The sequence below is a fragment of the Emys orbicularis genome, chromosome 4, assembly GCF_028017835.1.
Source record: "Emys orbicularis isolate rEmyOrb1 chromosome 4, rEmyOrb1.hap1, whole genome shotgun sequence".
In the NCBI taxonomy this organism is placed as follows: Eukaryota; Metazoa; Chordata; order Testudines; family Emydidae; genus Emys; species Emys orbicularis.
Window position 1 is genome coordinate 152,079,430 of NC_088686.1, and position 25,461 is coordinate 152,104,890.

Sequence of the window (25,461 nt, forward strand, 5' to 3'; positions counted from 1 at the left end):
CAGGACTGAGATGGGGTGTCCGACGGGGGTAGGGCCGGGGTGGGGGTCCCAGAGGGGTGGAGGGCGATGCCCTGGGTGTTTTTGTCCCTTCCAGCCTGTCGCCCCCTCCCCGGCAGGGCCTGTCCACTCCTGGTGCCAGCACTGTGCAGTGTGGGCCCGGCCCCTACTTGATGCCATATCTGTCCTGACCACTCGGGGGTGGCTGGCCCTGGGGGGGCAGGCCCTGCCCTGCCCGCAGGGCTCAGGGTGTGGGGATTGGTGGGGATCACCCCGAGTCCCCATAGGCTGTCAGTTTGGCCTTAGATGCTGGAAGCTCGATCTCGTCCAGCCAGCACCAGGGGTCACATGAGGAGTGTGTGGTTTAGTGCTTCGTGGCATGGGTGTTTGGTTAAGTTGGTGCTGTAACGGTAAAAAAAAAAAAAAAAAAAGGTTTGGGGAAACTAACTGAAACTGAAGTCCATAGTTCCCAAAAGAGCAGTGAGCTAATAATGTTTGCTGTCTGTTACACTGCTGGTAGGAATGGCCCTAGATGATTATTAATCGCCCCTGCCCCATGGTCAGGCAAGTTTCTATATTGCATTCTAGCTCTCGCTGGCAGGGCAGTGGGGACAGAGCTGCTGGCTGGATTTCTACATGTGTATTATAGCCCTTGCTGGCAGGGATGCAGGGTCTCTGAGCAGTTCACTAAGTGTGTGTTGTAGCCCTCGCTGGCAGGGTGCGGGGTTGCTTGGTGAGTTTCTGTGTGTGTTGTAACTGTCACTGACAGGGCGGTAGGTATGGGGTCATTAGGTGGGTGTCTACATGTGTATCGTAGCCCTTGCTGGCAAGGTGATGGATACAGGGCTGCTGATGTCAGCCTGAATAGCTGGGTGCTGCCGTACAGTCTAATGCAGGGTTTCTCAAATTGGAGGTTGGGACCCCTCAGGGGGTTGTGAGGTTATTACATGGGGGGTCGTGAGCTGTCAGCCTCCACCCCAAACCCGGCTTTGCCTCCAGCATTTATAATGGTGTCAAATATATAAAAAAGTGTTTTTAATTTATGGGGGGGGGTCGCACTCTGAGGCTTGCTGTGTGAAAGGTGTCACCAGTGCAAAAGTTTGAGAACCACTGGTCTAATGGGTCAGGTTATCTCTGGTAGCCTGTTGATGCATCGTATTTATTTAGGGGTTTCTTTATTGGATTTCAGGCCTGCAGGGCTTTCCTTACCTCCTCACAGCTCTCTGATGCTTTTGTTTATTGTCTGGCCTGTGGCTGTCTGATCAGTATGGGCTGTTTCTGCCTTTCCAAAGTAGGAGTGGAAGCTGTTGTGGTGGTTGGTTGTGTTCATCTCTCCTGAGTTGTCTGCTCAGCCCCTGTGTCCTTTGCTCCTACTGTGAGTGACTGGATTCTTCACCTATCGCAGACATGGCATCTTGGAGTTGCGTAGTGGCAGTCATAGTTTGGGAGCAAAGGGTCTGTAGATTGTGGAGGTAGGTGCTGGAAAGGATAGCAATGATGTTCTACTCTGCGGTTTATTCCCTTTTTGTGCTTGGTGTATTACTGGCATCTGACCTTGGATGCAGCCCTGCACAGATTTAATTACAGCATGTTCTGCTTTGGAGCAGAAGGCTCTGTCTTGGGTAACAGATTGACTCAGTCGCTCTCAGTGGATGTACCAGGTCTTGGAGAATTGGACACACGTAAACAGCTGGGCCAGACCTTGCCCATCACTGGCAAAGCAGTATCTAGCCCCATCCAGCGCTCCCAGGAGACCATTCTGCTATTCCCATGGTGGAGGCTAATGTCTTCTCTTGCACTTCACACCCTCCCTCCCCACAGACCCTATGGTTTCCCTGACCGAGCCCACTGAAAAGCCTTCTGCCCTGTTTGCCTTAATGATGTGATAATTTCACCATTGGCAGCCCCCAGCTCCTAGTCCCGTCAGTGCCGGGTTGGTGCCTCGCTGGAATGCCAATCGGTATCTGGCAGAAGGGAAGCAAAGATCCTTGTCCAGCTGTGCAGTGGGCCACCCTGCCAGTTTCCTGAATTTCAGGTTCTAAAACAGGGGTGGGCAAACTTTTTGGTCTGAGGGCCACATCGGGATATGGAAATTGTATGGCGGGCCATGAATGCTCACAAAATTGGGGGTAGGGGTGCAGGAGGGGGTGAGGGCTCTGGCTGGGGGTGTGGGCTCTGGGGTGGGGCCAGAAATGAGGCATTCAGGCTGTGGGAGGGGGCTCCAGGCTGGGACTGAGGGGTTTGGAGGGCAGGAGGGGGATCAGGGCTGGGGCAGCACATAGAGCTGCCTGCCCTCGCCTCCTTGTACTACGTAGGAGCCTGAGGGGGGGTCATGCTGGCTACTTTCTGGGAGCCGCGCGGAGCGGGGTAAGTCCCAGACCTCGCTCCCCGGCTGGAACACCGGAGCAGGGCAAACCCCCAAGCCCGCTCCCTAGCGGGAGCTGAGGACCAGATTTGATGGGCTGAATGTGGCCGACGGGCTGTAGTTTGCCCACCCCTGTTCTAAAAGAAGCTTTGAGAGGAAAATAAAATCTTAAAGTACAGTTGTTAAAACGAACTCTGTGCCAATGGCCTCCCCGTGTTCAGCGCAGTGACGTAAGGGACCGAGGGCAGAGCTTGAAGCCTGGGCTTCCTGCCTGGTTTGGGCAGGCGCCAGGAATCCGTGGCAGAGCGTTCTGGGAGTTTCCATGGTGGGGGTGGTGCTCAGGGCTCCTGCAGAGCGGGGATCTGGACTCCGCTAAACCCGGGGGCTTCTGTATAGTAGGTGACTAAGCAGTGTGGTCTCTGGGGAATTTCCTCGGCGAGATTAGCAGCTGGGCAGTGGTAGTGCTGGAGCTGCTCAGGGGCACAGGATGGGGAGGCTGCTGTGCTGTCCGCCCCCAGAACGGCCTGCAGCGTCTTGGCTCCACCTGGGCAAGAGCAGCAGGGGCACGGGCTGTCCCTCTTCCTCCTTTGGGTCATGCCCACAGCTGGCCATGTCATGCACCTGCTCTGCCTCCACTTCCCTCCTTAAGACATGCTGCCTACAAGCAATCAGCCGGCCCACGAGTCTTGGAGAGAGCTGATTTTTATTTATTTATGAAAGAGAAAACTTGGCAGAGAGTCCGAGCTGCTCGGTTGTGCACACGGCCCATTGCTGCCATGCGTAGCCACTGTTTCTTTTTCATTACCCTCCTCCTCCCTCCCCTCCGCTTGGTATGGTCACTTGAGTCATGTGTGAAGTTCGGTTGTAATCGTTTGGGGGCTGGGGCTGTGCTGTCTGGATGGTACCCCAGGACTGTGAGCAGAGTCTGCGAGTGCCTCCCCAGGACAAGTTGCAGTGACCACCCCAGAGGGGTGTATGGAGCTGCTGTTTGTGGAGCGGGAGATGTATTACGCCCACGCGGTTCCCCTCCCCAGCTTCCTTTGGTGGCAGAGGCTCTTCCCTGGATGCGGGCCACTGACGTGACTGTCACTTTTCCTTCCTTCGCCCAGATGAACCCGAGGTGGCTGGGGAGGTTCCCAGGACAGCTCCAAACCCGCCCCAAATGACTGCACCTGCTGGACCAGCAGCTGTCAAGCCAACAGGTAGGTGGGGCATTTCTCCTCCCTTCGCTCTCCCTAGGATTTAGCTCAGTCTGCAGTTACTAAGGGCAAGCAGCCAAGTCTGTGTCTGTCTGGCGCTGGACGCTCTAGGCACAACGTGCTGTCGTTGGAAGGCAGCTGGCAAAGGCAGACATGGCGTTTGGGCCCTGGTCTGTTTGTGTGTGAAGGAGGCGTTACCGGATCATTCAAAGCAAGCGCCTCTTGTGCTTTGCCTTGGAAGGCTCAGGGATGTGGGGTCTTTTTGCACTGAAGGATTTCACAGATGACTCAGTGGATTGGGATCTTCCTCCGCTCTAATTGATGATGTGGAGGTGTTGAGTCTTTAGCCAGATATTTGTTCCAACCCTTTGGCTTTGTTTTGGTCGCTCAGAGTCTCATGCAGCTTGAATAAAAATCCCTTCCCACCTCAGTCAGGGTATGTCTGTGCTTAAAATGGCACTGCAGTGTAGACATTACCTACAGCGATAGGAGGGGTTCTCCCATCACCATAGTTAATCCACCTCCCCGAGAGGTGGTAGCTAGGTCAGTGGAAAAATTCTTCCATCGACCTAGCTCTGCGTACACCAGGAATTAGGTCAGTATAGCTACGTCTCAGGGGTGTGAATTTTTCACACCCCTGAGACGTAACCTGTACTGATATACAATCCTCGTGCAGACCAGGCCTCAGTTAGGTTCAAGTGTCAAACCTGCTAGTCTTCCATAGACACTTCTGTCTAGCTGGTTTTTCCAGGGACCTGGATTTGTCACATGAAAAGCGAATGGAAGAAACTCTTCAGGCCCCTTGTTAGTGACCATTATGAAACAAAACAAGGGGCAGATGCAATTGTTTTCCCCGCCTCTGTGCTCACCTTTAGGGCCCATCAGGGAGCCGGCTTTTGGAATTTGTGCGTATCCTTCAGCTCAACACCCCAGGTTGGAATCCGGAGCTGTGTGCTCTGATGACACCTGCAGGGAGTGGCTCCATCTCAGTGGAAAGGTTGCTGGCAGAGAGCTTTTTTCATTTACAGCAGTCCCGGGCTTACGGCCTGATTTAGCTCCCTGAGCTGCAGCAACCTGTGGACTGTTGAATCTGTTTTGCTACTTTTCAGATGTATTCAGTAGTTAAACAGTTGAAACGCCTACACCTCTGGGATAGGCAACTGGCTTTCCTGATTTGTAGAGCTGCTCACAACAACTACCTTGATAAGCTTTAAATCGTACAGCGCTGGCACATTCCGGACTGCCCCGAATGAGGACTTAGGAGGGAGTTCCCTGCTTTGGAGACTGAAAGGTCACAGGGGTCTGGTAGGGATGTGTGGGACCCGCATGGCACATTCAGCATAGCAAGCTTCTAGCCTCCATGGTTGCAAAGTTGCATCTTGTTTTAAATGAGATTGTAAGCCCTTTGGGGCAGGGACCACGTCTTCGGTGTGTCTGTACCACAGTATGAGTAATGATCACCATCTCGGAGGAGCAGGCTGTGTCGATGGCTCAGTGATGCTTCCTACGTACCTTGGGAGTGTTGCCTCTCCTTGTGTGCATGGTGCGAGAGGTGAGAACTGGCAAGAGAGCTGTAGCTTGGAAGCAGGGTATGCGTGGTGTTCAGTTGCCCCAAACCAGTGAGCTCTTTTTACACCCCCAGAACAGCTGTGTGTGCATTGTGTGGCATTCTGAGTTTGCTCAGCGAATCCTGGCAGGTGGCTGTTTCACAGATTGCATTTGAAATACTTTCTCTGTCCTCTGCTTTAAACCCAGGCAGTCGAGGGTGGAGGGAAACTCTCACTGGTAACTCTCCTCTGCCTAGGTGGCTTATGTTTGCTCGGTGCGTACGCAGACAGTGATGATGAGGAGGGAGAGGCACCTGAGAAATCAGTGCCGTCCACAGATGCAAACGGCAACAATTCAACGGACATTGACAGCACGCTGGCAAACTTTCTGGCGGTGAGTAGAAATTCTGCCCTGGGTCTCAGTCAGGGCACGACAGGCAGGGCTCCGGGGTCACCACCTGCTGACAACCTGAGCTGTGCTTGTGGAGAAAAGTGGGCGAACGTGCTTTTGCTGGGGTGGAAGGCAGGGGGGTGGAGGATGAAGCTGGTGGGCGGGGTTTCAGGGCTGCTGAGTTTGGAGGACTCGCCTGGGGTAGCGGCTGCTCTCTGCGCGTAGGGGAATACGCTGATTGCCCCAAATCTGGGGCTTCAATTCATTTAACGTTTTGTGCTTTCCAAGGAGATTGATGCCATTACGGCTCCGGCCCAGCCTGCTGGATCCACGGGTGCCTCCGCCGCGCCCCCGCCGACTCCGCCGCGCCCAGAGCCCAAGGAGTCTGCCTCGAGCCATCCCTCGGCTACGGCGAACGGGACGGGCTCTGCCCAGTCGGCGGAGTGGCAGTATGACACCCAGTGCTCGTTGGCAGGAGGTGAGCTCTGTTGCCGGGTTCGTCTGCCCCAGGGCGTGCGGGCAGCCATTCCAGCTGGGGGGGCCTCCATCCCCGGCAGCACGCCAGCCCCCGTGTCCCTTTCATTGCCTGGAAACAGCCGCGTTCTCTCTAGCTGTGATGTCAGAAGATGAATGTTGTGCTGTAGCCCCAAGAATGAAACACTTAGTGGCCGACACACACAGGTTTGTGTCTTCCAAGGGCTATTGGTGAGTGGCTGGCGCGTGGGGTGAGCGCAGGGACAGACGGTGGGGTCCCTGTCTCCTGAGGCACGTGGAGAGGGCCATGGTGCCTAGCGGCGGGCGGCGGGCTTAGGGGCATCCTGCTCACTCATGGCCTTTGGTTTTCTTCCCTCAGTGGGCGTGGAGATGGGAGACTGGCAGGAGGTCTGGGATGAGAACACTGGCTGCTACTATTACTGGAACACGCGGACCAACGAGGTGACCTGGGAGCTGCCGCAGTACCTCGCCACCCAGGTCCAGGGGCTGCAGCGCTATCAGCCCAGGTGAGGCCAGGCCACCTTTGGAGCACGGGGGGGGGATGCGGCCTGTTGGTATGTGCCCGTCACAGCCTCTGCTTTCCCTCCCCAGCTCTGTGGCAGGTGTCGACGGGAGTTTCCTGGTGGCTGCAGACCTGTACCCTCAGGAGAAAGGGGTTGCTGTTGCCAGCATTAGCCGTGGGACTGTCCTACCCAAGCGAGAGGTGAAGAAGGTCAGTGGGAGTCACCCCTTTCCTCGTTCCTGCAGAACATCTCAATGAGACGCTCCATCACGCTGCAGGCTGGCCTCGCCCCTGGGCTCCCAGGGACCAGAGGGGCCAGGAAGGAGCTAGAGAGCCCAGAGGAGCCTCAGCTAGCCACAGAGTTTGGATAGCTGGGTGTCTCTGAGGCCAGGCTCCCCACCCCCACCTCCCTGGATGGAAAATCCTGCTCTAGTCGTGGGATGCATGCTCCAAGTGCCATTCTGCCCTAGAAATGGCCCCGATGGGTCCTGTGTTCACTTGGCGTTCTTTTACCCCGTAGAAGGGCAGCTCAGCACGCCAGCTGGGCGTTCTCTGCTCTGGTCACCTGCTGGAGGGGTCTGGGGGTGTAGGAATGAAAACTGGATTGGGTGGAGGGACTGTGTAGGCTCCGAAGCAAGGGCTGCCTTGCTGGGTGGATCCTGCGGTACTGAGCACGTTGCCAGCACTGGGAACTCCTGCTTCACCTGGGCACCGATTCCCTCTGTGGGGATGGCACAGTGCAGCAGTGGGCAGTATGTGGCACCTGACTAGCAGCGCAGAGAGACTCCCGCTCCCTCTGCTGGAGCTGTGTTGAGTCAGTGAGGCTATCAGGAGCGATGTGGGCGGCCTTCGCTCTGCACACACCCTGAGAGCTGCCCCGGTGACTAAGACTATACCAGGCCAAGGAGTCACTTTGAGGGGAGGAGCTCAGGGTTTGCCGTGCCGGATTGGAAGGACAAAGCCCAGGAGCCTCTGCTGCTTTGATGAAGGAGCAAGGAGCCCTGCACAAGGCAGTGATGGGCCAATTGTCCCCAGAGACAGCGGCCTCCAATAACTGTTGCCCTCCATAGAAACCCTGCTCCTCTTTCCAACCCTCCCAGACTATTGGCCTGACAGACAGTTTGTGGCACTGAGTTTCCCAGGCTGATCATGTAGAGAAGCATGTATTCTCTTTCTGAGTGCGCTGCTCGGGGGACTCTCTGACTGTGCCCCTGGTTTTGTGGCTGGGAAGCGTTCCGTCTGCATTGTCCCCCCTGTATAACATCCCTGGTGGGAGGCGGAGTTTGGAGAAGGACAGGCTTACTGTTTTATGGAGGAGTTCAGGGAGGGCGTGCCGTGCATAGGGGGCCACGTGGAGTATCCGGCTGCATGGTAAGAGAATAAAAACTACTGGCCATCTTCTAGTGCCCCTCTGGATCAAACATGCCTTCCCCAGGAGGCCTGTGTTCAGTTCTGGGTCCCTCGTCTCATGAAGGAGACGGGTCAGAGGCAGGCGATGAGAGTGATCAGAGGCTGGAAAAACATTTGTGGGAAGGGTCTGCAAAGGCTGCAGCTGTCCAGCTTAGAGAGGACGTTGCGGGGGTGAGGGAGAGGAGGAGGGCCAGACGCTCCCAGTAGCCCCTTCTCCCAGGCTGCACTCAGGAGTCCCTTGCTAAGAGGAAGTCCCCGTACACCAGGCCCCATTGATGTTTGGGTCTTGCAGGCCCGCAACGCACCCTGGACGCCAGCAGCGCCCAGGGTCTCCGAAGGGATCGGCCATAACTCTGGGTGTTTGCTGGGTGGGATGCAGCGGGTTAAGTACTGAACCTCTCACTGACAAGGTTAGAGAGATACTTTCCCTAGAGGCTCGTTACTCCAGAATTGTCCACCCCAGGGTTCTTGCACCTTCCTCGTAAGCCCCTGGCACTGGCTGGTATCGGAGGCTGGAGGATGGCTCTTCCTGGATTGCTGCAAATCACTGGCTGGGAAAAGGCCCTCACTGCAGGGATCTCTATAGGGGAGTCTTGTTCCTCCCTCTGCCGCTGTCTGAGAGTCCCTCGGGCTGTCAGGCAGCGGCGATTCTGGAGCGGGGGAGAGCCCGTGACTCCTGTCTGTCCCGCAGGAGGTGAATGAAGGCGTACAGGCTCTCTCGAGCAGCGAAGAGGAGAAGAAGGGGGTGGCGGCGTCCCTGCTGGCTCCGCTGGTCCCCGAGGTGGTGAAGGAGGAAGAGGAGCGCTGGAGGAGGAAGGTGATCTGTAAGGAGGAGGTGGAGCCGGTGCCAGCGGAGGAGGTGGCCGCGGGAGAAGCGTCGGTGGCTGCTGACGAGCAGGACCCTTGCAGGGATGCTCTGGAAGACCCTTCCCAGGAGGGTCTGTGCAGCGTGGTGCAGTCAGGGGAGAGCAGCGAGGAGGAGGAGGAGCAGGACACGCTGGAGTTGGAGATGGTGTTGGAGAGGAAGAAGGTAAGTGGCAGCTGGGGGAAAAGGGGGCAGGTGCTGCTGTTGGAGGGAAGCCCTGTGTCATTAACAGTCCAGGCAGGATGAGAGAAAACCTAGTCTCAATCGCCACCCAGGCCCTGTGTGGTCTGTGCCAGGGACTTAGTGGGGATTCAGGGGCTGCCCCCATCACCTATGGGGCAGAGTGCCCAGGGAGACACCACCCAGTACGCTCCTCCCTCCAGCAGAATGACCCCATGGCTGTGTCTACGCTACAGGCGCTACGGTGCTGCAGCTGCGCCGCTGTAGCGTGGACGCATCGTACAGCACCTCTGGCCACCGCAGCTAGGTCGATCTCATTTTGAAGTGTAGACCAGGCCGAAGTAGCGCTATGCTCCCCTGCAGTAGGCAGCGGGACTGGAGTCCCGGGGAGCAGCATTGGCCGGAGCATTGCATGTAGAAATCCGGGGGGAGGTGTTTCGTGAGCCCCTGTCTGTTTAGCTGACACTGTTTTCAATTCCCCAGTCGGAGAGAATTGCCAGTGGATGGAAAGCTCTGAAAAGAGTCTCTGGGAAAAGGGATTGCTCCCCAACCCCGGGGGCCAATCTCAGGATTCCCATTATTACCAACCCCTTCATCACGGGCACGCTTGTGCCAGGCTGATGTGACATCCGCCAGTGGGGCTCATGACAACCTAGGCTAGTGGTTCCTAGACTTTTCACCAGGGCAACCCACCAACTGCACCTTGTCTGTTTTTTGGTGACCCGCCATTACATGTATGCACCTCCGCACTCGCCCTGAAGGGCTGGGCCTGGCTTCCTGCTCTGGGCATGGTGACCTGGCACAGGGGGTCGCAGCCCCACTCAGGTTTGGCCTGGCCATCCTCGGTCGTGAGGTCACCTTCTTGCGTATCAGCAGGGTGCAGCTCCTCCTGAGGTTTTGCCCTCCTCCCCTTCCCTTCTGTGAGTGCTGGGGGCTGCTCCCTGAGGCGGCACTCACCCTCTGGTCTTGTGGCAGGCGGAGCTGCGAGCCTTGGAGGAGGGAGATGGCAGCGTTTCGGGTTCCAGCCCGCTCTCCGACGGGAGCCAGTCAGCATCTCTTGACACAGCGCCCAAGCCGGCGTCCATGCAAGGGAAGTGGAAGCTTTTTGTCGGGGTTGCCAGCCCAGAGTCCACCAGCCGCGGCTCTAGCAAGACTGGCCGAGAGACTCCAGAAATCAAGGAAGCAGGTAATTTGAGAGACGCCTCCTGGGCCACGGCCCTCGCTTCCCAGCCAGTGACTGCAGGGAGAGCGGCGCCCTCGGGCACCGAATCGCAGTGTTCAGCGCGGGCTCCTCCTTCACATCGCAGGGGTTGGCAGCTCGAGGGTTTGTCTGGAGGGGTCAGGGCACGGGCCGTGTTACCGCCAGGCTGAGTTCTTTCCTCTCTCTGCAGCCCAGCAGCGGTAATGCCTAGGTTATTAGCAATGAATGTCGTCTTGGGGGGCTCTGCGTATGCCCTCTACAGGGAGGAGCACCCCGGCACTTTGAGCCCAGAGCCCTGCCAATCTGCAGATAACTTTTTTATATCCACGGATGCGGATATTCGTGGATCACTTTTGCAGCCCGTGGATCAGGTGCGGATACAAATTTTGTATCTGCGGGGGGGCTCTGCTCTCGGGGAGCACGCGGGGCGATGGGAGCAGTTGGGAGCTGGCTCGTGGGACGGAGATTGGCTTCGCTGTATCGGTTCGTAGAGCTGGGTGGTTGTGAAGGGTCTGCACTGAGTCTCTGATCAGCACTAGCCATACAGGGTTCGCACTGCACCGCAGAGCCTGGCGGCTTGGACGGCATTGCCACCGAGCGACTCCGTTCCTGACAGGGTGCTTGGGGGCACGTCCCATCTGCCTCCAGCAGTCCTGTGGGGTGGTTCAAGGCCTCTGGAGAAGATCTGGGGGCTATGGGGTCATCAGCATATGTATCAAACCTGCTGTCTGTCCCACCTCTGAATGGGGTGGGCTGCTTTCCTGGTGTCTGGCTGGGATAGGGTCTGCATTGAGAGCACGGTGGGTGGGTGAGACAGAGGTGATGCTTGTGGGGAAGGGACTTGAGCAGTGATGGGCAACCTGTGGCCCATCAGGGTAATCTGCTGGCAGGCCATGAGACAGTTCGTTTACATTGACCATCCACAGGCACGGCCACCCGCAGCTCCCAGTGGCCACTGTTCGCCATTCCCGGCCAATGGGAAGTGGTGCAGGCTGCAGGGATGTGCTGGCCGCCGCTTCCCACAGCTCCCGTTGACCGGGAACGGCGAACCGCACACTGGGAGCTGCAGGTGGCCGTTCCTGCGGACCATGTAAACAAACTGTCTCACGGCCTGCCAGCGGGTTACCCTGATGGGCCGCAGATTGCCCACCACTGGACTTGAGGCTGCAGTGGGGATGTTTGGGGGCGCTCATAGACTGCGCTTGCTGCTGGGGTCTTGGGTGTATTGGCCAAGTGCCCCCCTTTCTGTGGGTTGGCTACTTTGGGGCCTGGCCTTTGCTGCCGAGAGCTAGGCCAGCGTCTCTTGCAAACCAGAAGTGCAGCACGCTGGGCAGTGCCTGGGGAGCTCCGCATGGGCCTGCCCACCTGGCCAGTGGGGTAGGGAGCAGGTCACACCAGTCCTTGCTCTGCTGCACTGGCTTCCTGTTGGCTTGCAGCACTGGAGCCAGTCTGCGAGGTCTAAACAGCCTGGCAACCTGAGACTCCTCTTTCCCTGGGACCTCCTGGTCAGCAGCAAATGCTCAGTGGCCACTGACTCAGCCCACACATATTGACTGCTAGGGCTGGAGGCAGAATCCGTTGTAGACTTGTGGTTGCAGGAGGCAGGCTGGCTGGGCAGGTGTTGTATTGGGCCAGTCCACTGCTGTATTTGAATCCCTGGTCCTCGCAGTGCCGTGTGTGTGATACTTTGTGCAGGTGCCCAGAGACTGCCAGATGAGGCTCAGTTTCTAGCTCAGTGGTTAATTGGGGTGTGGATTACGGAAACACCCATCCGGGCAGGCGTCCCAGAGCTGGAGTGAGGTAGAAGTCCCGCCTTCCTCTAATATAGCATGAGGACTGGCGAGGGCTGACTCGTTGGGCAGGTGTAACGGTCTGACTTGTTAGGGGCGCTTGACTGCATGGGCTGGTCCATGGATCTGTGACAGAGGCTTGAGCCCTCCATGGCTCAAGAGGCCAAGCCAGACCTGCCAGGCCCTGATTAACCCAGAGCGCCTCGAGAGTGCTGGAGGTTTGTCCCGTCTCTTGCATTCAGTGTTGCAGGGTATTGTATAAACCAAACCAAGCCAGGCTGTGTCTGCCCCTGCTGCTCGGCTGTCTGGATTCTAACTTCTTCCTGGGCAATTTGGCCTTGAGTTCTGCAGAGCCTCTCTTCTGCCACAGAGACATCTGGCTTCACAGCTCCCAGCATGCTGGGCAGCTGCGCCCCACGGATTGGCCCCCACGGCCCCTGCCACGGACAGCTACGGCCCATGGATCGTCCCCCTTCCCCACCCCACCTGGTCCCTTCCACGGACAGCTGCGTCCCACGGATCGGCCCCTCCGGCACCTGTCATGGGCAGCTGCGCCCCACGGATCGGGCCTCTGGTTTCTGTGCCCCACTGACTAGGCCACCAATTCCCTACCATGCCCCTAAGGACTTTTGGCTTCAGGTCCAGAGCGCCCTTACGGATTCTCTCAATGTAGCTGACAAGGTCTTTGTGGCAGGGACAGTCTGTTACTCTGAATGTACAGTGTCTAGCACAGGGGTCCCATGATCTCAGCGGGTTCCTAGGCCCTACCATAATGACTAATGAAAGTACGAGCCCTTTCCAGGGTTGTCGTCCTGTCCTGTGGCAGAGCAGCACGTGCAGTTCCCTTGGTCTGTGGGGATTGGGGGGCGAGAGCCTGGCTCCCTCTCTCACCAGCCCCTGCAGCAGAGGCAGAGAAGCGCCTGGAATGCCCCCAAAGGCAGCACAACCTTGGCCCTGCTTGGATACTTGGGGCAATCCCGAGTGCAGCTCTCAAATGTCACAGGGAGGCCTCCTGAAAGGACAAGCCAGGAGGAGTCAGCAGGTGCCAGACATATTCCTCCCCCCCCTCCCCCCCCAAGGAAACATTCCTATGTTGGGCTATATCTTGGGGGCTGCCTCCTGGCAGGCTGCTCTCCAGTGACCTCATGGGACTAGAGGATCTGAAGGCCTCGGCAGCTCCAGAGTTAAATGAAGGACTCCTGTGCATTCTCTCACTGACTGGCTGGGCCTCCCTCTCCCTCCCTCCCCCCACCCCCGTCAGTCCGACTGCCTCCCAAGCCATGGAAGGGCGGAGAGCTGTTCTGGGGGGTCTGGGGACCTTCTAGAATAGAGGAAACCATGTGGATAAATGTCCTATTGGCTGGGTCTAGATACACGAGGCAGTGGAGGAAAGCAGAGCCATTGGCTGGTGTGGGGCCTTCACGTGGAGTGGGCCGAGGGGGGATTGGAGTAGGAGGGTCTCAGGCTCATGGTGGAATGAGATGGGCTGAAGGAGGAGAGTTTGTGGCTGACTGCAGGCATGCAGAGCAGTCCTTGCCAGGCCTCTGCTCATTGCCTTGGCTTGAGAGCGCGTTCCATGAGGGCCCAGGGGACGCCCAGCACCCGGACCCTCCGCTCTGACAGTGGTGATGGTCATGGCTGGAAAAACCCACCTCGTCCCCTAGAGACTAAGGCCCTGGACAGGAGCAGAGACGGCTCCTTGGGCAGCGAGGAAGCTGCGAGCTGTGTTCGGGGGACAGGACTCCGTGTCCATTCTTTGTAGGTCAACAGGATTGCACCACAGCACAGACCTGGTTGGTGTTCTCGATTTCTCCTCTGAGTGGAAACAACCCTGCTGGGGCCTGAGCATTGCTGAACAGCTCAGGCCGGGGATGCGTCATAGTGCGAACTGAGATGGTGCAATAGCTGAGTCGTGGGTTTGTCCAGCCCCAGAAACAGCCCTCCTCCCTTCCTAAGGGGAGCGGCCCCTCCCCTAGCTCCCTGGCCCTGCTGGTGGGGAGGGCTGGGCCTGTGTGCAGTGCTGTAGAACCATCCTTGGGTGAGAACAGCAGGTTCTGGCCGGGCCATCCTAAGAGGTGTCTGGTGTCTCGTGCTCCGAAGGAAGGAGGTTGGGGTTGAATCTTTAACGGCAGTGCCCTTTCCCCGCTCATTAGTCACTGGAGTTAAACTCCTGTTGGCGAACTGGAAGGGCTGCATGGGGTTCGCCTTGTGGCTTGGTGAACATGGTACGTCTACCCAACAAAAAACCACGCTCTGCGAGTCTCATCCCGGCTCAATGACTGGGGCTCTCACTATGGGGCTAAAAACAGCCGTGTAGACATTCCCGCTCAGCCTGAAACCCGGCCACGGGGGAGGGTCCCAGAGGCCAGCCTTCAGCCTCTATGGGAACGTCTACACAGCTGTTCTTAGCCCCGTAGCGTGAGCCCAAGTCATCGGCCCAGAGTCTGAGGCTCGCTGCCACCACGGGTGTGCTTGTTGCGTCGACGCACCCTTGGGGATTTTGGGAGCTTTGTCTGCCTGGCTGCGGTGGGTCAGGAGCAGGGCTGTGGATGGGATGTGTATCGGGAGCTCAGCTCTGTATGAATCTTGCAAAGGCGTCCTTTATTCCCGACATTAATCGGTGACTGCAGTGAAATAGGTGTGAACTAGCTTGCTGGCTGTCTTAGGCTGGGCCTACACTACAGGGTTAGGTCGATGTAACCTGCCTCGTGTCAACCTACCTGTGGAAGTGTGTTCACTTAAATTTGGCTCCCGCCGACGTCAGTGCCTCTCTGCGCTGATTGAGTAACACCACCTCCCCAAGCGGCGCTGAGTCACGGTCAATGTGATTAGGTCAACGCAGCATCAGTATAGATGCTGCATTGCTTACATCAACTGTAACTGGCCTTCAGGAGCTGTCCCACATTGCCCCACACCAACAACACAATCGATACAAGCACTCCTGGTGAGGATGCGCACCGCCAACACAAGGAGCCAAGTATGCGCTCACAAGCAATTTATCGGCGGTGGCTATGTTCCGATGCAAGTTAGTTTGACGTAGTTTGTAGTGTAGACATGGCCTTAGTCTTCTGGCCTAGCCAGGACCTGGATTCTTAATGGGAAAAAAGCCCTACTTTGCAAACGATAAAGGAACAGACGAGGGTGCTGTCTACTGCTCCTCTTCAAATGCACTGATTAAATCTCTGCCTGCTCCCAGTCCCTTCTGAGGCCAGAGTCTGCCCGGGAAGCCCAGGCCAAACTTGAACTTTTAAAATAGGATAGAATAGGGCCGAACTTTTTTAATTGACTCCCTCCCACGGTTGCCCGCTGATGGGGGGCCATGCGGTGGGTGGCGACTGCGCTGCCCTGTGGGAACAGTTAGGAAGATCTCGTGTGTTTTCTCTCCCCCAGCAGCGAGTGCAGAAGCAGCCGAGGAGACATCAGACAAAGAGCTGGAGCCAGAGGAGGTCCAGGACAAAGTGAAAGCGCAGGGAGCGCCCAAAGCAGAAGAGGAGGAGCAGGACCTGAAGGTGGGTGGGCGGCAGGGGAGGGAGAATTTGGTATTGACTAGTGTTTGGGTCACAACCGCGTCTCTGCCCGGGGGGGGGGGAGAGCAGGGTGTCCCCAGATTCCCTCCCATCCTCACTCTTGAGGGAGCCATGTTGGGGTTGGAGCATGGCCTTGGAGCCCTGGAGCGCTCCGTTGGGTGGCCCTCTGGCCTCGGCCCCAGGTGAAGGTGGGAATTTGGAAAGTTGGGGACAGCAGTGGAGCTGGGTTTGGGGTATGAGAGTCTTGCTCGTCTCTCTGCTCCTGAGAAGCAGTCTAGCGCGTGCTGCGGGTGTGGAGAAGGCAGTGGCTGGGTGGGGGTAGTGGGTTGCCTACCACTCAAGTGTAACTCCTCCAAGTCAGAGATGGAGGAGGCTTCTTAGCTCATCACAGGGCAGGCTCGTTCTCTGCTAGGTAAAATGAAATGGCTCCACTTGCGGAGTGCTGGGATTGGGGGAGGCAGGTTCTGAGCCAGGCACTCTGTACAGCCCACGGGCACCGTCTCACTGCCTCCCCCGCCTGCACTTAGCTACCCTGGGGAGCAGGGGCATAGCTGCGTGAGCGCTGGCAGTCCTCCTCCGGGGCCTGTGGGCCGTTTGCGAGCCGATCCTCACCCCTTGTGTGCCCTGTCTCTCGGCAGTTTCAGATCGGAGAGCTGGCAAATACCCTGACTAGTAAGCTGGAGTTCCTGGGCATCAACAGACAATCCATGTCCAACTTCCACATGCTGCTGTTGCAGACCGAGGTAACGGAAGCCTGTGTTCTCCCCGGGAATCAAACATCCTTCTAGTTCCTGAGTGCTGGAAGCCAAGCTGAGCCCAGTGCTCTAGCCCTAGGCAGCTAACCACTGTCCCCCTTCATTGTCTGAGTCCTTCCCCCAGCCCACCCAGACAGGACTGGTCCGTGTCCTTGCCCACCCCCATCCATAGGGTAGGGTCCTGCCAAATTCACGGCCATGAAAAACGCATCACGGACCATGAAATCTAGTCTCCCCCTGTGAAATATGGTCTTACGTGTACTTTTACCCTATACTATACAGATTTAATGGGGGAGACCAGCGTTTCTCAAACTGGGGGTCTCCGTACCAAAAGAGGGTTTTTGGGGAGGATCACAAGGTTATTGTTGGGGGGTCCTGGTATTGCCTGTGCTGCTTTCAGAGCTGGGTGTCCCAGAGAGCGGAGGCTGCTGGCCAGGCGCCCAGCTCTGAAGGCGGCGCTGCCGCCAGCAACAGTGCAGAAGTAACAGTGGCAATACCATACCAGGCACCCTTACTTCTGTGCTGCTGCCTTCAGAGCTGGGTCGACTCCTACATTTACAACACCATGACATTTCAGATTTAAATAGCTGATATCATGAAATTTACAATTTTTAACATCCTATGACTGAAATTGACCAAAATGGACCATGAACTGCCCCCTTGCCAGCAGAGGGCAGCAGCGCATCCCCCAGTGCTGCCCTCCTGCTGGTTTTACTATTGCTGTGCCCTCTTTGATGCCAAAGTGTGACAGCTTCTCTGCTTGCTGGCTCTAGACCCGGATTGCAGACTGGCGCGAAGGAGCTCTCAATGGAAACTACCTCAAACGCAAACTGCAAGATGCAGCCGAACAGCTAAAACAGTATGAAATAAACGCCACCCCTAAAGGCTGGTCCTGCCACTGGGACAGGTACGCACTCTTCTCCCCTTTTCACCTTTGACCTTTGACCTCTCAGACATGATTTGTGACCATCACCACCTGACGACGTTGGCGACATCTGTCCGGAGACTGAGAGCAGCTGCCGTTAGCGGTGCTGGGCGGGCAGAGAACCTCCAGCACTCACAGAGTTTGGGCCAGCCACCAAATTGGAGACCTAAAAAATCCCTGTTAAAAAAGTGTTTGGAATGGCTTTGGGTCGGTGATTGGACAGAGCTGGTTTTTACTCTCCCGAGTGTAGCTGCGCTGAGGAGGGCGGGCTCGGGGGGTCGCGCATGCGAGAGCTCTGTGCACTTTGCAGGACCTCTGGATCTCTACTCCGGCTAACAGCACTGACCCTCAGGAGAGCCCCCCTGGCTGCGGATGGGAACCAAGCGCAAGATTACTATCTCCTACCGGCAGGTCAGACCCAAACATTTCTTTTTCTATTTGGCTTTTCTGGATTGTTTGTTCATTGTTTGAAATGTTTGCTCTTTTGTTTTTCAGCTCCCAGAGCCTCTCCCTCTCTCTAGCGTTCACTGTATGTTTGACACCAAGAGTATCATGCATGGGACCTCGACAGCCCATGGGGGGAGCAGCCGCCTTGCTTAAATTGGGCTGCTCCCTGTTTGTACTCCGGAGGCAGTTCTTAACAGTCCTGTTCCTAGAGAGAGCTTGCCCCCCCTCTCCTCCCGCCCTGTGAACATTAGCCTGCTTTCCCAGCCCTTCTCTCTTGGAGGGGAGGGCTCGGGGCTGGATTCACAGAGCCAGCAATGCAAACAGCTTTGAGCGAGCTAGCTCTGACCTCCCGCCTCCCTCCTCAAAGTTGTTTGTTGCCTTTGTGAATGGCAGCCCTGGTAGAAGAGGGGCTTCCCGGTGAGAGCCCAGCGCTGTCGCGGGAAAGGCCCATGTCTGCGTGTCGCTGCAGGGGAGGGAACGTAAAGCCGCCTGTTCTTCCTTGTGATCTAGGGACCATAGGCGCTATTTCTATGTTAACGAGCAGACAGGAGAGTCCCAGTGGGAGTTCCCGGATGGTGAGGAGGAAGAGGACGGGCAGGCCCCGGACAGTAAAGCTGAGGCTGTTCCCAAACCAGCTCCGAAGGAGAAAGCTGAGTCCGGTGGTGACTCCACGGTGGAGAACTCCACAGGTACTGGGGGGCCACGGCTGTGAGATGGGGGAGGGGGAAGCAGTGTGGACTGGCTAGAAGGAGGGTGAGGGTGGCTAGCAGATGGTGGAGAGCTGCTGGTACCAAGGATGGTGCAGTGGTTAGAGCACTACCACTAGCAAGACCCGGCTCCAGTTCCCTGCTCTGCCATGGATTCATTGTCTGACCGTGGGCCAGACTCTTGCTGTCAGAGTTGCCGCCTGTAACGGGGTGTGAGGGCCAATCTGCAAGGTGGTGAGGGGGCCCCGATGGTGGGTGATAGGGCCAGAACAAGCTCTCTGAGCCAGAAAAAGAGAAGAGGGGGTCTCTCTGCCGCCAGTGAGCGATGGCTCGACACGCCACCAGGTTTTGGTTAGCCAAGGAGAGCGGCTGAGCCGTGGACGGAGTTAACCCAGAAGGGAGGTGCTGTGCCCGGGGCAGTTGGAATTGCATTGCCATACGCTTCCCCAAGAGCCTGAGGGCGCGCAGTCCCTCGCCCTACGGCTTGGGCAGTGAGCCCTGTGGTGTGCTGTACACCGGCACTGTGCATCCCTGCCACCGAAGTTGCCAAGAAGCAGGCTACCCCTTGAGGGAGGGGATCAGCACAGCCGAGCGGAGGAATGGGTGGGTTGCGGCAGGAGCAGTTCCAGGGTGGGTTGTCAGGCATGCACCAATGTGTCTCCTCAGGTCCTCTCAGCAAAGAGCCCTTCTCCAGCCAAGTTCCTGCCACGTCCCTCGTGCCACTCACTCCGTTTTGGACTCTGCTTCAGTCTTCTGTCCCCGTGCTCCAGCCCCCACTGCCCTTGGAGGTGCCCCCACCTCCCCCACCTCCGCCAGAGTCACCCCCACCACCACCGCCGCCACCACCGCCTCCTGGGGAGGACGGAGAGATCCAGGAGGTGGAGATGGAGGATGAGGAAAGCGAGGAACCACCAGCCCCAGGAACAGAGGAAGATGCTCCTCTGAAACCGCTTCTCCGCCCAGCTGTCACCAGCAGCCAGGTGAGGGCGGGGAGCGACCGCTGCCCGGGGCGGGCCCAGGATCGGGTGTGCTGTGTGAGACAGGTAGCTCAGCATCACTCGGCCGGGCGTGTTTCCCAGTGGCTCTGCTTTGTATCCTCCTGCAGCAAGCCCCTGTCACCCCATGGGTAAGGGCTAGCTGCCTAGCAACTCTGCGTTTCTCTCCCCCCCACCCCCTCCCAGTCCTGGGAGAGAAGGGTGACATGAATGATATACCCTCTCCAAAAGCCATTGCCGAGGCCCCTCCCAAGAGGCGGTGGAAAGGAGGTGGTCCTGGGACGTTGCTCAGCCCTGGATCTTGGGGGGAGCAAAGGTCAGTTTTAACGGGCAGAGAGGTCATTGGGCGAGCCGTGGTTCTGTGCTGTGAACCGGAGCCCGGGGCATCAGTGGAGTTGCAGTGGATAAGGGGAAAAAGCGTTCTGTAGTGAGCTGTCCGGCTCCTGCCTGAGGCCGGGCTGCTCTAGAACAGCCTAAACCCCGTATTCTCTGCAGGGGGATTTCACCCTCATGAAATGGTTCCTCTTCCAGGAGTGCAAAATGTTTCCTCCACATGAGGCGGAGAATCCATTTGTCTCCTGGGGCAGGGGCATGTTAAACCGCAGACCAAAGGTGCGCAAGATCCAAGGCCCCTGTGTGCTAGTAGCTCGCTCGGCTGCACTCAGGAGTGGCTGTGCAAGGGACAGGAGGGCTGGGTGGGGGCAGCTGCCAGAGCAGGACCTAGCTGTGTAGGAGCTGCCGACGGCTAGGAATTTGGAGGGGGCAGTGGGTGCCAGCTGCATCAGGGGGATGGGGAGGGTGAGCCACGGGGGAGGGAGGGGGCAATGCGGTCCCCGAGCCAGGCCAGTGCGGCAGGCCACCACAGTGGTGGGCTCCATCCGTTGCTGGGTCACCCAGGCCTAGGCTCAGCGCTGCGTGGGGCTGTCTCGAGTGGGCACGTCCCCTTGCCAGAGAGAGCCCCTGTCCGAGGGACACTGGGCTTGGCTGGCTCAGCAGAGGGGCCGTGGAGATGTCTCCTGTGGTCAGGAGTCAGTCCAGCCCTCTGACTGGCCACCCCCTCTGCCTGCAGAGTAACTCCGAAGGCAGCGCCTCCGCCGCCCTCACCGCTAAGCCGCAGAAGAGGAAAGCCGGTGAGATGAGCACGGGGCTGGTGCAGCGAGCAGCGACCATCGGCAGCTGTCCCGTTCTCTACAGCCAGCCCGTCATGGCAGCCAGTGAGTACCAGCACCGGAGCGGCGTCCCCGAGGCCAGGGCGGCGTCTGCAGCGGGGGCTGCCAGGGACGTACCAACCTCCATCTCTCTGCTGTGTCCACAGGCCCTCAGCCCATGGGGCTGAGTCTCCAACCGAGTTACCTGGGCGTGACCGCGCCAGCCATCATGAGCTATTCGGAGTGTGCTGTGCCCACAGGGCTCGCGGCCACCATGGCGCAGCCAGCCCCTGCACGAGGAGCCCTGCCTGTCAAGGGGGCCACGGAGCAGCCGCCTCCCCCTCCTCCGCCGCAGCCGCCACCTCCGCCTCCCCCAACCACCAAAGCACCGCCTCCCGAGAAACCTCGCAAGGGGAGGAGGGACAAGGTAGGGGTGGGCTCACCGCTGCCCGGGCGGGCCAGGCCTGTAGGGAAGCTGCTGTAGATCCAGGCTGTGCCTGCAGGGTGGGCGCGAGCAGCGAGAGAAGAGTCAGGACTTTGTGGCCTTGGGAGACAAGTCGCTTCCCTCTGATTTTCTGTAAAGGGGAGGCTGGCTGATGTGTGGAGAACCTTGGAGTCCCTGAGCAAAGGGCTGATGCTGCAGGCAGCTTGCCCCCCGCTCCTGGGCAGTGGCTCCCCTAGTGTGGGGAGGTCGACCCCCAGGAGTGTGTGGCCAGCGCTGGGCTAGCAGGCTTGCTGCTAGTCAGCATAGAAGTGACTGGGGGGAAGCGCGTTCTCTCACTGGCGGTAGCTAGACACACCGCTTCCTCGGAGTTCTTGGGGCTCCTCCAGCATTAAGGGGGGACTGTGTCCTCATCCCTGACTGGGCCTGTAGGCTTTACCGTAATACACCTAATAAATAATGTACAGCCCCTAGCACAGCAGGGCCCTGACCTGTGGCTTGCAGGGACTATGGTAATATAGTCGTGTGTGGCAGGGCTTGTGCCCGCCCCTGACTCTCGCTGATCAGTCCCAGTCCTCTCCCCTCCCCCCATCTCTCCCAGCTGGCCACTGGAGCAGAGTAATGTGCCCCCCTGCAAGTATCGGCCATTGTTCCCCCCACACACTCTGCCTCCGTCCTTGTGGCTGGGTCCCTGTTGCCTTCCTCTCCCTCCTGCCCTGGCTCTGTGGGGGAGGGGCGCTCCTCTGTGCCCACAGTGCCACCTGCATGGTCCCAGCTCTTCCCCTTCTTCCTGTGCAGGGCAAGAAGGGGAAAGCGAAGATGCCGTCGCTAGTGAAGAAGTGGCAGAGTATCCAGCGGGAGCTGGACGAGGAAGAGAACTCCAGCTCCAGCGAGGAGGACCGGGAGCTCACCTCTCAGAAACGTATTGAGGAGTGGAAGCAGCAGCAGCTAGTGAGGTATGGGGGGAGGGGGAACTGGGCCTGGAGCCTGCTCCTTGGGAGGGGCCAGGTGGGCCCGGAGCCTGCTCCTTGGGAGCCCTCTGCACCTGCTCGTAATCCACTTCCTGCTACACCCCTGGCCAGGGCACCAGCCAGCCCCCCCCAGGTGGCAGTGTCAGCAGAGGGGTCCCAGGAGGGAGCGTTCCTCCCCTCAGAGCCAGCTTCCCCTGGACAGGGCAGCATGGCTGTGCTGCCTCTGGGGTCCTCGCCCCCTTTCTCTGTGCCACAGTCCCCAGGAGACCCTCTCGCTGGCCCGGCCTCTCAGCTGCTGGCTGTATCCATTGCCGTTATTGGGGGGCAGTTCTTTTCCTGTGGCTATCCCGACAGCTGTGAACGGTTATTGCTCGTGCCTTAGTGAGGCACTTCCTGGCACCCTTCACCTATCTCCAGGGCACCCTCGAGCACTACCCCTCGGATCAGCCCTCTCCAGCCTGCCCACGCGAGCAGTGGTCTCGGCCCGGGTGGCTGCCCCGTTCATTGGAAATCCAGCTCCTCTAGCAGATCCCCCTTTCCTAGGCCATGCCAGCGGAGAGCCCACTGCCCTCGGCGCCTCCTCTCGGGGACAACACTGCCTTGCTGGGCCACTTACCCCACATTGTGCTGAGCTGGAGTTCTCCGCCAGTCACAGCGCGGCGGCTGACTCATGATGTCACCTGCTTAACCACAGCCCTCAGCTCCTCTTCCAGCGTGTAGGGCCAGCTGTCCCATAGCCCCAAGTTGGGCAGGGTCCTTGGCCAGCACCTTTGGGCTCGCAGTGTAAAGTAGTGGGGCCTGGGAAGCGCGAAGGCAGGGCGAGAGGGCATGGGGAGGGAGAAGACCCTACTGCCTGCCACCACCCTGCAGTGAGCTAGGTGGCATGGGCTAGGTCCCTCCCGCCACTGTATTTACAAAATTCCCATGGGTCAAGTTTCGTGGCCACTCCAGCTCCTCCCCTGGGGTCCTTCCAGTGGCCGCCTGAGCCCGAACGCCCTACTCTGAAGATGTGTATAAGAAACTTCTTCCCTCTGCCCATCCCGGTGAGGGGAGCAGGTGTATGTGTGTGGGGGGAGGGAGGGGTAGCTGGATCCTCCCATCAGATCTGCGGCTGGGGAAGTCTGACCTGTCATGCATTGAGTGTGAGGGGTGGGGATTCCCAGCAGCAAGGGGACAGCGCTTGACTGAATCCTTCCCAGCCCCCAGAACTGCTCCCTGGCACAGCACCTTCTAGCGGCCCCAGGAGGTCTTAGGCATATGGCCAGTTTCCTGCCGACACGCCCCTGATGCTCTCCGGAGGGTTGATTTGGCCATTCTGCGTCAGAGGCAGCTCTGTGAACCTGTGCGGAGCCCACCCCACCCCCTGCCAAGGGCAGATCAGGCCCCTGAGGGTGGGCTGCACAAGCGCTGCCCGGACTCCTTTGCCGGGCCTGAGGTGCTCTTTGTCCCCGCAGTGGCATGGCGGAGAGGAACGCCAATTTCGAGGCTCTGCCGGAGGACTGGCGAGCGCGGCTCAAGCGGAGGAAAACCACTTCGAGCACATGAGGCATCGGCACTGTTTTTTTTTTTTTACCATGTGTACAGTTTAAAGCCTCTTACCGATACAACTGTTGTCAATAAATTGTAACCGTTTGGGGCATCCCGTTTCAGTTGAATGGGCTGATGCAGCGATCCCCTAGACTGGGACCTCTCCAGGGTGGGAGCCGGGATGTGAAAGGCCTGTTAGGTAATGGGCGGCCTTGACCGGCCTTGTGCTCGCCGTTCGGCTCCTCCTGGCACCGTGGGGGCGCTGGGCATGAATAGTCCGTTTTGGGGTTGGGCTCTGGCAGCGACTGCACCAGGTGAACCCGCCCCCCCGCACCACGCTTGGCCTGGCTGGTAGAGCCGAGTCGAGCTCAGAACCCTCGCCCTTCCCCTTGCGGTTTAAGGAGAAGGCGGCTCTTCCTTGGCTTTCAGACCTCGCTCTCTCAGACGCCTCCTGGCGTTGCCATTCCCAGCATCTCTGGCCCGAAGGTGCTGCAGCTCTGTCCCGCGCCGAGTAGGAACCCATGTGCGCACTTCCTCCATCAGACCAGCCAGTGGCCCAGACGAGCCCTTCACTCGATTCCAGGGCTGTCTGTGCAGGCCCTAGTGCAGTGACTAGACAAGTCCACCTTGCCTGGGCCATAAAACCTTTGGTTGGCCCTTGGACACGTTTACCAGCCAGCTGGGAGGTGGTGGGAGGCCATGTGTCAGGAGCTGTTTGCTCTCTAGTTCTACCCCATTCTAGGCCCCACCTCCTTTCACTCCCCATCAGTCCCCCAATTTCAGCAAAAGTAGCTTTTGTCCCTGTTAAGCCCCCCCGCCCCCCTCCTTTGGCTCAGAATCAGGTAAAAGTCACTTTCTTCCCACGAAAGGGAAGGCAGCTCGGGTTTCCAGCCGTTTGTATTTCTCCAGTTTTTGGCTTTGTAAATTTGTACATAGACCTGAATAAAATCCCTTTTTATACTTCAGAACCTGCGTGTCCTTGTGCTTCGGCGCGGGGTGGACAGTGCACTTGGGCTCAGGCCAGCGCCTGCAAATCGGGCTGGGGGGGACATGGTGGAGCTACGTTCTGGGTGACTCAGGCTCCTCCAGCCATCGCCTCTGCCAACTCACCAGCAAAGGGGGATCTGTCTGACTTGAACGGGCAGGTGCTCTTGGTCTGCGGGTGCACTAAAGCAGTTGTTGATGCCGGCTCAGCCATGCCAGGGAATCTGTCATCGGGGAGGCTGGATGCCACCTCTGACACCCTCTTGCCTGTACAATAGGGCCCATAACTAAGGGTGCGTGTCTGTCACGGATTCTGTGACCTTCGTGACTTTTGCAGTGGCCGGTGCGGCTGGCTCAGGGGCGGCCCGAGTGTTTGGGCAGCCCGTGAGCCAGCAGCAGCAGTTTAGGTGTGGGAGGGGGCTCAGGCCCAGGGCAGGGGGTTGGGGTGCAGGGTGGCGCTTACCTCGGGGGGGGGGGCTCCCTGGAAGCAGATGGTGTGTCCCTGCAGCTCCTAGGCAGAGAGGCCAGGGGGCTCTGCGCGCTGCCCCTGCTTGCAGGCACCACCCCCGCAGCTCCCATTGGCTGCGGTTTCCAGCCAACGGGAGCTGCGGAGATGGAGTTTGTGGTGGGGGCAGTGTGCGGCGTCCCCCTGGTCTTCCCTCCCCCTAGGAGCTGCAGGGACATGCCGTCCACTTCCGGGGAGCTGCGCAGAGCTGGATAGGGAGCCTGTCAGCCCCACAGACACAGAGACAGACACACACGCACCAGCAGGAGTCCTGGGCTATGTGCCGCTGCCCGCACCCTCCAGCACCTGCGGTGCCCCCGGACTGCCCCCCCAGAGCACCCGTGGCCCCCCAGCCCATGATTTAGTTAGGGGTATATAGTACAGGTCATGGACAGGTCATGGGCTGTGAATTTTTGTTTACTGCCCATGGCCTGTCCATGACTTTTACTAAAAATACCTGTGACTAAAATGTAGCCTTACCCATAACACACTGGGTGCTGATTATGGCAAAAATCCATGTCATGAGATTTTTTTTTTTTCAGCCTCATCCTGCCCTTGTCCCCTGTTCTGCCAGCCACTTCCTGCT

General features: G+C 58.4%; 1 protein-coding gene across 1 annotated transcript; it reads left to right on the top strand.

The window, feature by feature from the left end:
• Positions 1–3,518: 3,518 nt before the first annotated feature.
• On the top strand, positions 3,519–24,342 carry FNBP4 (formin binding protein 4). Its single transcript, XM_065402658.1, has 17 exons — positions 3,519–3,564; positions 5,366–5,502; positions 5,788–5,977; positions 6,353–6,500; positions 6,586–6,706; positions 8,598–8,936; positions 9,927–10,137; positions 13,341–13,352; positions 15,336–15,451; positions 16,108–16,212; positions 16,998–17,131; positions 18,107–18,285; positions 18,970–19,283; positions 20,368–20,512; positions 20,545–20,873; positions 21,687–21,844; positions 23,314–24,342. The coding sequence occupies exons 1-17, from the start codon at positions 3,525–3,527 to the stop codon at positions 23,402–23,404; spliced, it is 2,769 nt and encodes a 922-aa protein (XP_065258730.1). The 5' UTR covers positions 3,519–3,524; the 3' UTR covers positions 23,405–24,342.
• Positions 24,343–25,461: the final 1,119 nt, after the last annotated feature.

Excerpts from the sequence above, each read along its gene's own strand:
- FNBP4 (XM_065402658.1), top strand. The coding sequence starts at position 3,525 with ATGACTGCACCTGCTGGACCAGCAGCTGTCAAGCCAACAG. Across the intron at positions 8,937-9,926 it reads TGGTGTTGGAGAGGAAGAAG|GCGGAGCTGCGAGCCTTGGA; the intron begins GTAAGTGGCAGC and ends GTCTTGTGGCAG. Across the intron at positions 21,845-23,313 it reads AAGCAGCAGCAGCTAGTGAG|TGGCATGGCGGAGAGGAACG; the intron begins GTATGGGGGGAG and ends TTGTCCCCGCAG.